The sequence below is a fragment of the Vipera berus genome (assembly GCF_964194415.1).
Source record: "Vipera berus genome assembly, chromosome: 2".
Taxonomy (NCBI): Eukaryota; Metazoa; Chordata; class Lepidosauria; order Squamata; family Viperidae; genus Vipera; species Vipera berus.
The window spans coordinates 246,079,315-246,095,399 of NC_138203.1; the positions used below are offsets into that span (position 1 = coordinate 246,079,315).

The window sequence follows — 16,085 nt, forward strand, 5'->3', positions numbered from 1 at the left end:
CTCTTTTTCCCCCAACTTGCCTTTTCCCCAATCTCCTCTGTAAACTCTTTAAAGGGCTTTCAGCAGCAAAATAAAACTTTGTCTTGTCTGCCTGTTTCTATCAAGCATGTTTGTGATTGTGTGTAATCCCTGATGTTATGCATTGCTAACAGCACAGGTCTCTCTTGGCATTATGCTATTAACTAAGTGTTAGTTTTGGACTCCTGGAATTCCCAGAGCAGCAGATTTCCAAGCACAATTCATTCTCACATGTTCTTTACAACTCCTTCGCTGTTCACATTTCACCTGTGCCATCTGTGCTACCCTGAGCTTTGCCTTTCTCTTCATTTAATCTTCAAAATGCCTGTGTGATGATACATGAATAATGAATGAATCCTGAATAAATGTTTCCTAGACAACTCAGAAAAAATCTTGGGGTAAAACTATATTTTCCCCAACTTGATTTCATTTTACAGTTCGTAGCAAGCAATTTTTGAAAGGCTCAGCGGGACTTGATCCTTCAAATGATTTACAACAGCACCCCATCACAAGGGAGAAAGCTTTTGGGAAGAGTTGTGTCATGTTTTACATTTTAATGGAGGTTAAAGAACTTCATTAAACTACAAAATTGTACCTGAACATCTGGGGAAGCATTTATGTGCTGCTTACATAAAGACATTAGACAGTATCACTTCTTATCTCTGTTTGCAATAGTGGTAAATATCTGTGGGTTGATACTGTTGGGACAATACCCCTACTTATCTATATTTATTTGTAATTAAATAAGCTGGCTTTGCTCTCCTGATGTGGGCCTGACTTGCAGGACATACAATTGGTGGATATCATCTTCTGCCTTAACCCGTAGGACTAAGGGACATTTGCCAAAGAAAATATAATAATGTAGCAACTAAAGCTTTGCTAAAGCTCAATATATATTTTCTACTGACATAATAACATAGTTGGAAGGGACATTAGAGGTCTTCTACTCCAACCCCCTGCTCTGTATCATTTCAGAAAAATGGGAGTCACTAAAGCAGTAGGTGTGAGTGTAAATGGACTCCAGAAATGGTAGAGGACAGGAAGGCCTGGAGGAACATTGTCCATGGGGTTGCGATGGGTCAGACATGACTTCGCAGCTAACAACAACAAATCTCTTCTTAAAAATCTCCAGTGTTGGAACACCCACAACTTCTGGAGGCAACTCGTTCCACTGATTAATTGTTCTGTCAGGAAATTTCTCCTTGATTCTAGGTTGGTTCTTTTCTTGATTAGTTTCCATGCTCAACACTATGATTATTTCTTGGGGCCAAAGAAGCTCAGCTTTAGTCATTCTAAATCATATGACTATACCAGTATGACAATGAAATGGCATTAGCATACTGGTAGTTTAGCATGATGGTTTGTAATGTCTTCTTTTATCTTCAGAAATGAGCATTAATGGGTGATTTATAACAGTGGGAGTAAACAAAATATGTTCTCAATGAAGATCATCTATTGAACAGAACCAATCAACCAACTATTGTTATTTACATGCATGTGGCATGGTAACCAAGATGAAGAAAAACAACACAACAGCTCAGGGAAGTCTGTAATTCAATTTCAAATGTCCATGATATCAAGGTGAAGCAATTTTTATAGTTACAACTCATGATGAATAGAAGAAGCCTGTTTGTTAGAGGAACAAGCTGAAACTCTAGGACAATAATGATTAGCTTAATATATTCTGCCTATTTCTCAATGCTATGTTTATTTCTTGGGGCCAAAGAAGCAAAAGCCCATATCATAGAAACCAAGTGATGCAGAGAGAGAGAGACAGACAGACAGAGACACACACACACAGAGAGAGAGAGAGAGAGAGAGAGAGAGAGAGAGAGAGAGAGAGAGAGAGAGAGAGAGAGAGAGAGAGACAGACAGACAGACAGACACACACACACACACACACACACAGAGAGAGAGAGAGAGAGAGAGAGAGAGAGAGAGAGAGAGAGAGAGAGAGAGAAACTTTCTAGCAGTTACAGAAGTTTATTACCTGCAATGCCAGCCTAAATAAAAGACATTCTGAAAATCCAGTTCATGCTTGTGTTTTTATATAATGCCTCCATCTAAAGAAAATACAGAAATTATGGAAGGAGCAGCAACAAAGTTGTTCTTTTGGCAAAATGCAAGTAACTCATGATCTTTTTCTCATCTAACCTTTCCTTTTCTATGGTGCTATATTCAAAGTGATTTTACGCTGAACAGCAAAGGACATACAAATTACAATAAGAAAGGAAATGTGTGTTTAAATGTTCACAAAACTCCCCCTGCCTTTCAAAATATTTCTAAACAGCAGGAGAAATATTCTTTCCACGTTCTCTCACTGGCCTTTGAGGTCACTCCTGGAAATACTTTTCACACCTGCTCTGAAGATATTCAGGCTTCAGCCAGAAATATTTGAATGAATGAATGAATGAATGAATGAACATAAACATACTGTGAAACAAGAGGTAATTGTGTTTTTCTAACAAAATAAGTAACTCTGCTTTTACCAAACTTAAGAAATGATCTGACTTTCAGAAAGTAATCGAGCTGTCCAGAGGCTTCTTAGAGGCTTTCCATCTTCTTTTCAACATAAATATCCATTCAAAACAAGAATAACCCATTCAGACTGTTTTCTAATATAGTGTGTTATTTTTATCAGCATATCACCTTTGATACACTGAGTTATTCAAGAGTTTTTTTCCAGATTAAATCAAGATAAACAAAATTATTCTTATAATTACAGTTAACCGTCTTGACTAACTTCTTGGTAGAAAGGCAGAATATAAATTGATATGGTAATAATGGTGATAGTAGTAGTCACAATATGCATAACAGGATTCCTTTCATATTTATGTTTCAGAGAAGAAAGGGAAATACATATTTTTGGACCTGCTGTATTCCTGACTTGCATAGTCCAGGGTGTTTGCATTTCCCAGTCACTTCCATTTATACAGAGACGTGTCACATTTTATTATACTCCCCAGAGAAGGAAGGAAAAGAATCATAGCATTTTAATTACCATGTGTATGTGGGAATTTAGATGCAAGCTGCCCTTTACTCAGCTTTCATAATGATGCTATAGCTCGGGGCTTACAGAAATGATTTTTGAGATACTATGGATACCAATGGGTAATTCATAAATATAGTTGATAAATAGAAATTGGGCAAGTGACAAATGCTGGTAGGTCACAAAAGGTCAAACTGCTCAGTATATCTGGCCATTGAGACGCAGAAAGAGGTTACTGGCACAAGCAAGGAAACATGCATAATACCATAAATCAACTTCTGTGAAAAAATGCCAGTTTATGAATGTTTCTGTTGACAAAATAAGTCAAATTATTTTAAGTCAAATTATATTATGCCCTTATTTACTGAACAATACTGCTCTCACACATTATTCTTTTGAGTTTAATATTCACTGAACAGAGTTTCATTTGAAAAGAACATTATTCTGGAGAAAAGCACTTAACCATTTTTTTCTTATCCATAATAACTGTATTAACTAATGAAAAAGGAAATGAGTAATTATAACAGCAGTAATTAGCTAAACCTGATTTGTAAGTATGACCTTCCTTTTCAGATGAATGGTAGCTTGAGTCTATACTATTCATTGTTGTTGTTGCTGTGAAAAAGGAATTTCTTGTCAGAACTGGCTTTCAAAAGTAAGAATTAAATAAATAGTTTAGTTTAAGGTTCCATATTAGAAAATAGAAGACTGTGAGTTCTAGTTGTGTCTTAGGCATGAAAGTCCCAGCTTCATGACTTTGGGCCAGTCACTGACTTTGGGGAAAATAGGAGGAGGAAAGAGTATTCACACCTAATTTACCCCCTTGAGTTACTTGTAAGTTAATAGATAAATAAATGCTGGATACTTATCTGTAATGCATTTGTCTTATTTATGGTATAGTTGGCTACATTACTGCATGCACCACTACTAGGAAGAGCAAGTTAAAAGGTGAATATATTAAAAACTTAAATCAGATGAATACCATTTGAACAGTCACTCAAATGCTGTCAACATAAATTTTGGACAGCCCACATTTCAAGAGTGAAGAGAAGTTGGTGCAAAGTTGTCTCAATTAATGAGCAGAAGTCTGTTCATACAGTTTGATTTCATTATTTATATAACCATGTTTTTAATTACAATAAATGTTATTGTAACATTTAAGAGGAATAGCAAAACATAATATACTATCCTTTTTCTGAAGCTACCCTCAATCTTCACAAACAGATGAATAACCTGAGGGAAAACACCTTTCTCCATTCCCCCTTTTTTTGAATAAAGTCCAAATAAAGCCATTAAATATTTTTATATATGAATTTTGGTATGAATGTAAATACTCTCTGGACTATATGTGAAAATACTTGGCAAGTAGGTATTTCCTCTAATGATCAGTATATTTAAAAAGAAAATTCATGTTTTTAATTAGGGTCACAATTTAAGCACAATATTCAAAGTCATCCAGGCCAGTTTCCATGGTTATTGTCTACAAATGCATGAGGTTGAGGTTATTAATTTTATTTTAATGAAATAATTGTTCCAAGATAACCTTGGTTTGTTTTTTTTATACAGTACTTCATTCCACATTGAAGAAGCTGGTTCTCTAGTCTAGAGAACCTCCCAAAGCTTCTACTCAAATCACTTCAAATATCCTTGTTGCCAAACCTCTCACCAGGAGAGAACTCTAAATGGGAGATTCTCTCCTTCCTGAATTTAACAAGAAAAGCATAAGTCTTTGGTTAGGAATAGACAAAAATAGGCTTACTTTATTGCACACAGACTCAATAACCATACAACTGCTCAGATAGAATTAAACAAGCACAACAACTGTAGGACAAAACTCAAATGGAATGAATTCCATTGTCCCGAGAGGCTGGCTAACAAATCAGTTTCTCTTCCCCTTCACTCACAGACACACACATACACCAGCTGGAAAGATTCCTTAAAGATGTTCTTCAAAAAAAGGCAATTAAACTCTTTCCTACCTTGCAATCTCATGGACCAGGTTCTCCCATCTTTCTTCAGCCTGATTCTTTGTTGACCCATCAAAATCCCATCTGCTTCACAATCTATTTTTAGTCAACATACTCTGGCTCTTTTTATAAGTGAAACTTCCAGTTCTTCATATTTTTCACCGGCAAATCTAGCATTTTTTTTACAACTTACTCAATATTCTGTTTCTCCCTTTGAAGTCTCTCTTGCTCTTCTGATTGCCTCTTACTCATGAATGAGCTTTCTCTCTCTCTCTCTCTCTCTCTCTCTCTTTTTTTTTTCTTAGCTTGAAACTTTCTAGGCTGTCCACTTCTTTTTCTTCCTCCTTTACCAAGCTGTTCTTTCCAGGCCAATTTCTGCTTCTTTCCTTTCTACCTCTATATATTTATGGATAATCCCTGGAGATACCTTGTTTCCACAGCTCCATGGCTTTCATACCCTTTCCTAACTCTCCAACTGGAATTCTCTCTTAACTGCTGAAGGCCACCATCCATCCTTTCTCTTCCAGAGATCCTTGATTCTTTTTTAGACTTTTCACTCTCTCAATATAAGAGAATATAAGAGGATTGAAGTGTGGAGTCCTTGGTGCTTTCAACTTGGTTATTTGCTTGCAGATGTTTGACTACCAAACATCAAGTACACTGATGATGGTTCCTAGTTGGGTAGTGAAATATGCAAGCAAACAACCAAGCTTAGAAAACATCAAGGACTCCACAATCCTTGCATTATCTTTCTCACAATCTACTGATCCCTATTATTTCTATATAATTAATAACTAATAATCTTGTTTCCTCTATTCCTAATTCCTTCCATTTACTATGCTGGACACCCACATTTCTAACATTTCTTAGCTCTGGGTGGCAAATCCCTGTTAGTTTGCAACAAATTTATCTATTTCTTCTACTCTCCAGGCTACTTAATAATGTTTTGTTTCCCATAAAAACTGTTTTGGTGAACCCTTTGCTTATCAACTGTATTTATAATTTGCAAAATGTTCCTGGATCAGTTATTTAGCCTTTGAAACATGCTAGTTCCAGAAAACAGTATTTTAAAAAGTTCAGTAGTTTTTTCAATCAGTCTCTCAAACAATGACAGCTCAATAAACAGTGATGAACAAAATTTTGCACCGACAACATTCATCAGATAAAATAAAGAAGCCAATGTCAATCATCCACAATAATAAAGTTTTTCAAAAGAAATCATTAGATGAATCAATACTAGCATTTCAGTAGTCGCTACTGAGTTTTGATACTTTGTCTTTAAATCAGGGTTTTTTTTCTCCTTTCCTTTATGTATGGATGAACTATCTTATCGTTTAAAGCAGGGATTCCCAACCTGGGGTGCTCGCACCCCCTAGGGGTGTGAGATGATATTTCAGGGGGTGCAAAAACTTGGGTTTTGAAAATTATAGTGTACATGCATAATTCATTGCCATTATTTTGAACTTTTGTAAGGGGTGCAAGAATATATCAGAAGCGTTCCAGGGGTGCAGGGTATAGAAAAGGTTGGGAGCTGCTGGTTTAAAGCAAAGTGCATTCATTATTGGCTCTTATTTACTTCTCTGCATGGATGTGCCTGTTTTTAGAATAAGAATGTGTCACCAAAGGAAATCATTTTTTTCCAATTACCTTTTTATTTAGACTACTAAATTATCATTTGTATCACCATTTTGTTATTCCTAGGCATTCAGTTCCAAGTGTAACTCAGGTTTCTTAATATCTAGGTGTATATATATGTATGGTGTGTGTGTGTGTGTGGGTGTGGGTGTGTGTGTACTTACCTGTACTCTAGTTTTCTTAATATAATATATTAAGATATTCTGGAAAAATCTTCCAATAATTTTAAAGCAGCAACTCCATTTTGTAATAAAAAAAATCAAACTTTAAATAGACTAGACTAGAACCCAGGAAACCGAATTTTAGTCCCTCTTCAGGTGCAAAGCCAGTTCAGTGACCTTGAGCCAGTCACTCTCTTTCAGCCCTAGGACTTTTTCAGGCAGGCACATAAAAATAGTCTATTTCTAACCTCATATGTTGTTAAACAAACACTACCAGCTGATGAATAATCCCCCTACAATAAGGCCCACAATTATAGAGCTATAAAGAAATCTTGCTGCAATACTAACACCGAGTATTCACTCCCACAACAGGTAAAAGGCTAAGCCAAAGAAAACAGTTGGATGCCAGTTCAAAGAGCATTAGTCAGCTAAAACAAATTAAACTAGCATAAATCTTGCTTCCAATATGCCAACAACGCCTTAGCATGAACATAACTGAGTCCCTGTCCAGCATAACTACTGTATACAGTTTTAAATAGTTACAGTATGTTAAAATTCATTGTCAGGCAGTATTTTTTTCATGATCAGACAAATGTACACAATTGTCAGTATGCACATCAAGAACTCTGGCCTATAGTAATGCAGACTATGACGCAAAGAAAAGAGGGAAATCAAAATTGAATATTTCTTTACAAGATCAGTTTTCTTTTCATAATATATAGTTCCAGTAATCTTACTATATAAGGTGGACTGTACATAAACTCAGAATACTGTAAATTAAGTTCAGTCCATTTTGACTTGGTTATAGCCTGGATTTCACAACAGTTACATGCAGTTATATGCAGAATATATCTAGGATTTATTTCTGTAATACACTTGCTTACCCAACTAAAAACAACGCTTTTATGTTTTGGATTCTCATTAAAAAAAGAAACCAATGAAATTAGATATTTATTCTTTTTTTCATGTACTTCTGATTAGCAATAGAATTTTTAGCCCAGCAAACAATCCTAAACATTTTTACTTTCAAATCCATATCTCAATAGGGGACCACAGTTTACTTTTTTGCATATAACATTTTTTGCTATCAGCTTTTTATTTTTATTTAAAAATTAAAATACAAAAGTGCCCCCAAAAGGAGAAAAATGCATTATAATATTTGATTCTATTTTAAAGGGCAACTATCATGTCAAACAGCAATGGGGAAAAAATAATCTGTTAACATTGCAGGACATGGCAAGAACTTGGGAGGCAGAAATTTAGCATTTGCACTAAAATTAGTTTGTAACCTGAACATATTTCAGGAAGAAATTGCTGAGTTGTCCCGACTTCTTTGCAAATTTACACAGATGCTTCAAAATGCCACGTTTCCCAGCAATGGAGAACCACAGCAGCAAACAATCTGTATTGAACACTTGATAAGTTACTGCCAAAGCATGTCAATCAAAATAGAATGATCTTAGGCTGGTTGGACACCAGCCATCATACAGGTGGGACACTAGCAGTTTAAAAGGTGCAGTGACAATATGCCAAATGAAACCCTTGCCTTCAAAATGGAACCATTTAGTCTTTCCTTTTTAAAATTTATAATTTGTTCGCAAAAGACAGAGCCATTTAACAGAAAAAAAAATCATCAGTACACATTAAGGACAAAATAACAGAAAGCACGGATTCTAAGCCAAAATGAACTCTTACTTCTGAAACTTCATGGATAAACTAACTTATGGTGGAAACAATGCCTGCCTGTTTCAATAGGTCAAGATCCATTAACAATGGCCAGTGAAGATCATCCTGAGTAGCAGTAAAAGAATTCAGTATTTTTGTAAAAACAGAAATAAAAATCCATAGACAATTATTAAAGATAAACAACATTGTCAATTCTATTTCAAGCTAACCATAGGGAAGCCGTAGGTGTCCTATTTCAAGCTAACAGTAGGAAATCACAGACATCCAAGGGCGGCAAATAACAAAACATACAAGCATGATATCACAACACAAAGTCCTTGATTTCAGTAATCGTACCTAGCAACGGGATGCAGTATTAAAGGCTGACTTTTGCATTGTGACACAAATTTCATTATTTTCCCATTATACAATTTGTACTGGATGCCTACATAGGAAGGATTTGAGGTTTTTTTTTCAATGCCAGGGCCTGTAAAAACACAGTTCTGCAAGGAAGAACTTTTTGCCTTTAGAAGTCAGCTTCGATTTCCAGTGCTTTCTACAAAACATCATTTACAACTGATTTCATTTTAGTAGTGATGGTTACACCTAACTTGTAAGTCAGTAAGGAAAGAATGCATTATGAGAACTTATGTCTACCTTTGCTTTTTAAAAGCAAAATGTATGAAATACATGCAGTCCACAAAGAATGTTTGAGACATTTCTCTTGTTATCTTCTCCGTTAAATAACATAAAATGTCATATCATTTTTGCTTTTTTTTGGAGGATGGAACAGAGCAAACTTCAAAAGAGTTATTTATCTCTCTCATACTATTTTAAAGCAAGATGTAAATAATTCGTTACTTTGGCTACATGTTTTGTTGGTCATAAGAGTTGCCACTTGCTATTTCATTACTAAGAAGCTAAAATATTGTTGCTTATAAAAGACAATCTTCTTAATTAAAAAAATAAGACAGTAGGTATTTGATCAGCTATCGGAGCTCTTGGACTAAAATGGTATCACAGCTAATTAACCACAAGAGAGATTTCAGTGTGTTGTGATCACAAATTGAAACAAGCTTAGTTTCTAACTCTCAGATTTCTGTCATAAGCTAGCCATAAAGCCTAGCTAAATAGTGAGACACCATAATAACCTGACATTATCAAGCAAGGAAGAAAGTGAGCAAAATAGATCTTCTCACCAGAGGGAAACTGCCAACCTTGAAGCCACAGTATTAATGCTATAAGGTTATCTTCCACAGAAACTGATTTTTTACAAAGGATGAATTAAAATATATCATTCAGAAACCATATAATAAACTGGAGATATCTTGACGGAAATCTGCAACTCTATGAATTCGCCACAACCACCCAGAACTTTAGCTTCTGAGCAGAGAGAAATCACAGAATCATAAATGGGAATTTTGCCCAATGATTCCTAACCCTGATTGAAGCACTTCAGACAGACAGCTGTCTAGTGCCAACACAAGCACAGACAATAAAGGGACACATCAGTTTGATGGGAAACTAGTTCCACTGCTGAATGTTCTGTTAGAAAAAAAAATCCTAACAGCCAATCAAAATCTGTTTTGCTTCAGTTTAAATCCATTATTCCATTACCTGGGCTCTGAAACAAAACTGAAACGGTCTTGACCTTTTCTGTATGACATCCTCTTAGGTATTTCAAAAGTGCTATCTGAATCATCTTTTCTCAAGGCTAAGCATTACCAGCTCCTTCAGCCTCATTTAGTTTCATAGAATGTGTGTAAGCCGAAAAAAAGATGTGTCCTTTTGTAAATCTGTCAGATGAACCTGAAGCTCCAAAGGTGATGGTGCCATAATAACTTTTATTTTCTGTTACGCTGAAGGGAGAATAGATTAGCAGACCCAAGGCCTTTGCATACCCCAATTCTACCCTAGGAAGGAAGAAGAAAACAGTAAACTTTCCTCCTTCCTCTGGGAGCAAAGCCCCCCCCCCCAAAGAAAGAATACAAAGATCACAAAATTTACATGCACTGATGATTTTCTCACATCTTCCTCTTCAGATGTTGCTACCATTTTAAATTATTCTTCTAGAAAAGAAAACAGGCTCTCTGCATGGAGTTGTTTAACTATGTTTAATTGTTTCAATAAATAGCTAATGAAATAATTTAAAAGCTGAAATGCTAATATTAAGTTAATATGCTTTTTACAGTATGAAAATTGCTTCAATTCACTTTGACAAACTCAGTTCCAGTGTTGGCTGCACCACTGGAAGACCTGAAGGATAAGGCTAGGACAAATCATCATGGAGAAAACTAATCTATGTTGTTACTAAAATTAAACACTGACTTGATGGCACATAATCAATCAATCAAGCAATCAGTCAGTCATATCACATAGTGGTTATAGACAATTATAGACAGCTATTCCAACATAGGGATATATAAGCACAGGGAGTATAATGACTCTAAACATTTACCAGCAGTGAAACAATTGTTTATAATTGGTTAAAATATTTTAGCACATTTTTATATTCAAAATGTATGAAAAAGATCCTTAGTCCTTCTGATGGGATGTTTTTAGCTAAGCTTCTTTTTATTTCTTCAATAAAATATAGAGAAAATATTAAATTGTGTGATTTCTTTGTCTTAATTTTTCTAACTTGCACTATAAAAAAAGTATTATTATGGTTGGTCACACAGTTAGCCAGATGTTTAGATTTGATTTGGCATTTTTATCCACTTATTGGAGCCATCCTGAGGGCCTGAGATAGGCAGAAGTTGTTATTTGATGTTAAAGGTATTGTTACAGGATGCAAGCTGTTCTGAATAAAGCTGCCTTTTGCAGATTGACTGATGGTGATTTTGTCAATGCCAATTGTGTTCAAGTGATATTCCAGAAGTTTTTAGATTGTACCCAAGACACCTATTACTATTAGTATTAATTTTGCTTACTTTTCCCCCTATAGTTCCACTTCTATTTGCAGGTGTTTGTATATGTATGTATGTATGTATGTATATGTATATGTATATATATATGTATATGTATGTGTGTATATATATATATATATATATATATATATATATATATATATATATATATATATATATGTCAAATGCTTGTTAGCTATTTTAGATTACCTTGCTAGGCCCCAAACATGGGACAAATCTTTATTTCCTGTGTCAGCCTAACCTGAAGGCCATCGACAGGCAGTAGTCACACTGGTGACAGCTCATATTTGTGTAAATTTTAAATTGCTAACAAAGAATTAAGGGAGACTGATATGCATTTCATATATATATATATATATATATATATATATATATATATATATATATATATATATAATCTCCTTTCTTATCAACTATCAACAAATGTTACATCTGGGAGGTTATGTCACAAGTGCTTGTTTGTTTTCTAAGGTCCAAGAGCATTTTAGGTGCTGCTACTTCTTCTGCTTCTCCTCCTCTAGCAAGGTCCTAGAACTCAGGCTCAGACCATGTTTAAGCACTATGTAAACAGTGCCTCAGATATTTATTATTTTTAAATTACTAAATGGCTGGGTTAACACAACACTAAATTGTAAATGGTGTAAGAAGATGCAATTGTTGGGTTGATATAATTTGTGTCTAACAAATCTATTGCAGCTTAACATGATATACATGAATGTCACAACCTTCGGAATCAGAACCTATCCAACATTCTACTTAACAGAGATAGCATTCATTAATTTGTTCCCCTTGAAATATAAAACAAGACATTTCATTACACCATCTGTATTGTTCTATTTATCGGGCATATCTCCTGAACAGACTATTCAGCTCCATACCTCTAAGCTTGATTCAGCATTTTTAAAACCGGCCTCTTTTGATTCTTATTTTCCTCATTGAAAATCGACAAAGTATTCATAGTTCAATGGTTTTTTTTCTTTGTTTATTAAATTTTTATGCCTTCCATCTCCCCTATAAGTTGATTACACCGATCCCTATAATATAGCTACAAATTGGGACAGCAGAAAAGACATTTGAAAGAGCTAACCTCTAAGTAACTTACTAAAGGCAAAAATTATTATCACTGAATTGTAGGTAATTTTATGAAGTATTATGTAATTGTGTGTGTGTGTGTGTGTGTGTGTGTGTGTGACAGAGAGAGAGAGAGAGAGAGAGAGAGAGATCATGTACATTTGAATTCTTCAGAAGCTTAAGAAAATGTTAAACAGTTACAACTTATCAGATCTAGATTGAAAGATATTTTTTCTTTTCTACCCAACTAAAAAAGTTACCGACATTTATTACTATTTTAGCCAAAACGAGACCTATCAAAATGTATTTCCAAACCAATTAAAAAATTTATTCTCCAAATCTAAGTAGAATAACACATAATATTCTAAAATAGCTAATGTTATAGCTTTCCCAGTATTATGTTATAATAAAGCAGTATATAATGTATTGTATAATTTCTACTTACAAGCAAATTGCAGTTTAGCTTCTCGGCTAACAATTGTTCCGAATGAATTTGTTGCTATGCACTGGTATGTTCCAGCATCTTGAGTTTTATTGGGATTATTGATCAACAAGCTGCCTTCAACCACACTGTAGCGGTAATCCATACCAATGTCAACAATGGTTCCATTTAACTTCCACCTATATTACAAAAGAGGCGGTAGTTTAATTTTGCTCACTTAACTATTTGTATATTCAAAAAGAGGACATACAATAAAAATGCCTTATCTACTTCCTAACAAACAAGCAGTTATGATTTCCTAAAGTCTAACATGTTACACAGTACAATAAATGAACTATTATTTACATCACTGTTGTACCATTTTAGAACTAAATATCCTAGCCTAACAGCACATAGTAAGAAATAAATTCTTTATATCTACTATCGGTACTTCACAGATTGTGTTTTCATTTACACTTGCTTTATTTAAATCTAGACTGTCCCTTTGACAGTAGTGTCTAAAGTCCTATCTTTAGAACATGACTTCAGCAAAGGAATAAAACACTTTTTTGCTTCCTAACGTTTTCCTACAAGTGCAGAATAAATGTTTTTGGATTTCCTGAGTGTTGATTCATTGGTTCCTGACCAGCTTGTCACCTGCGCCTGAGTGAAAATGACAGGCCCAAAGTCACCCAGCTAAATTTCACGCCTAAGGCAAGACTAAAACTCACAGTCTCCTAGTTTCTATCCAGGTGACTTAACTACTACACCAAAATGCTGTCCTAAAGATTTTAGATTCTCCTAAAAATGTGTTATTAGGACATGGCTTCAGCAAAAGAATAAAACACTATGTAGGATCAAAATTATATGTATAAGACATGCAAAAAAAGAAAGAAACAACTTTGCTGATGTATAAAAGGTAAAGGTAAAGGTTCCCCCGCACATGCATGCTAGTCGTTTCCAAATCTAGGGGCCGTTGCTCATCTCCGTTTCAAAGCCGAAGAGCCAGCGCTTGTCCGAGGACGTCTCCGTGGTCATGTGGCCGGCATGACTAGACGCCAAAGGCGCATGGAACGCTGTTACCTTCCCACTGTAGTGGTCCCTATTTTTCTACTTGCATTTTTACGTGCTTTCGAACTGCTAGGTTGGCAGAATTGCTGATGTATACTGCTCAGTTAATCCTGGTATCTACTCCTGCCAGCAGGAGCCACTAAAGTAATAGAATCTCTCTTGATTGCTACAGAACAGAGATGGACAAACTTTTCCTATCAACTGGAAATTTGATTCCAATCAACTGTAAAATTTCTCAATTGGTTGGGGAAGTCTGGGCACGCTTCCAGCCAATAGCTAAAATATCACTGAACTCTTGAGACATTGTGTAAGATTGACAAAATGTTGTTGAATTCCAGCATTCATATGAGTTGTTGTCATTTCTGTGAATCTCTCATGATATTTCACAGTAACATAAGATTTCAAATTTTATTTTATAAAAAATAAGATTGTATAAAAATAGGGCTGCCTCATGGAGTCCTGACTGGAATGAAGGCATTATTGGATGCTGTAGGATATTGACAAAACTGTTGATAAAGACACAGTTTACCTTATGGTTGGCTTAGGATTTCCTTTTACTTCGCAGTTCAATTTAACTTTTTTTTCTTCAGAGTCAAGGGCAAAAATCACGCTGCTTGGTTCCTGGATAAAAACTGGTCCATGTAGTATGTTATCATCTACAATAAAGAGAGTACTGGCGTTTATATTTTATGGATTTTAAACTACTGCTTATTATGAAAATAACTATATATAAAACAATTGCACCATTCAGATTTAGACAACATTAGAGCAACAAGATTTAGGGGACTATATCTATAGTAAAACAAGATACTCTATTTCTTCTAAATCACAATTAATTCATGGTGTACAAAAGACATATTTTCAGACTAAACAGTTTGAAAAAAATCAGACATGGCTTTGAGCACATCTAAAGTAAAATACAGTAAAGTGACATGTTCGGTCTGACCTACTTGGGCATCTAAAAGTCTATATGTGATTGATTCTGGAATATGAAACTTCTCTTTTGTTTCCCAGGGATTATTAAAAAAAACAAGAGCCTAGAACAAACTCCTTCCTGTTCTTTAAACTCAAGGGAAATAAGGAGGTGGGTTTTGCTCAGGAATGGAATCAAATGTTCCTTCTGTATCAGGGGAGAAGATATTAGGTTATAGTTTTTGATGTGTACATTGTGATCTACTGAAGACCTCTTGAGGTTTGGCTGTCTAGAAGCATCCATTAACAGATGGCTGAGTGTATCAGAAAAGCACAGTAATAAAAATGAATATCCCTTGTTTTTGTCAACTAGTTGCAAAGGAAATACCTAGAGAGCTGTCATAACTGGAATATGGCAATATTTGCAAAAGAGAAGAAAAAGGGATCCATTGAAGAAAGGTTTTATATCATTTTTCTTTTACAGTTTTTTTACTGCAATGAACAGAGTCTCAGGATAAAGTCAAGATATTTTTATGTGTAATAACAACACACCATTATTACAATTGACCATTATTTTAAAATAAGATAATTCCTTAGCTTTGTACACAAATATCAAGTTGTGCATCAGTTGTATGCAGCATATTATTATTGGTGAGCTATAAAAGTAACACTTGTCTAATTCAGAGCAAAATTTCACTTGAAAGACGTAGCAAAAACTATTTCAAAACTGAATACTGTAGACCAGTAGCGGTGAACCTATGGCACGGGTGCCAGAGGCGGCACTCAGAGCCCTCTTTGTGGGCACCTGCGCCATTCCTCAGAGGTGGCAACTGTCCCTCTTCAACCAGCCGCCTGCTAACTTGCCGAGGTCCCACGTGGCCAGATGCATCCCAGCATGGCTCGTTTCCTTCGCCCCATCCCGTCCCTCCTGGCCTCGCATGCTTTCCTTTTCCCAGGCATGACCCACTGCATCGCCTCCTCAGCTGTTGGCCGGCCATCCATCTCGGAGGCTTCTTTGAACTGCTGGTGATGGGCTGCGGAGCCCCAGAGTGTGCCTGTCGAGGGGCCGGCAGGCTGTGGCTACTGATGGACATCGTCAGCCCCCATGCACTCACTGGCTTCTGTGTGCAAGGGCCGATGGTGTCAGGCAGCAGCTGCCCCAGCCCCTGCCTTGCCCCATGGCAATGGCATCCCCACCCTGCCTCACCTTATCCAGCAAGATGAGCCTATTGCCTACTGCCACAC

The 16,085-nt window shown here is 35.7% G+C and overlaps 1 protein-coding gene across 1 annotated transcript in view; it reads right to left on the minus strand.

The window, feature by feature from the left end:
* Positions 1–16,085, minus strand: part of LOC308663538 (contactin-4-like) — a 288,569-nt gene that overhangs the window by 226,051 nt on the left and 46,433 nt on the right. The window contains exons 2-3 of the mRNA XM_081320031.1: positions 14,458–14,584; positions 12,882–13,057 (exon numbers count right to left, since the gene is read on the minus strand). Coding sequence (XP_081176157.1) covers positions 12,882–13,057; positions 14,458–14,584 — 303 coding nt within the window. The remainder of the gene's footprint in view (positions 1–12,881; positions 13,058–14,457; positions 14,585–16,085) is intronic.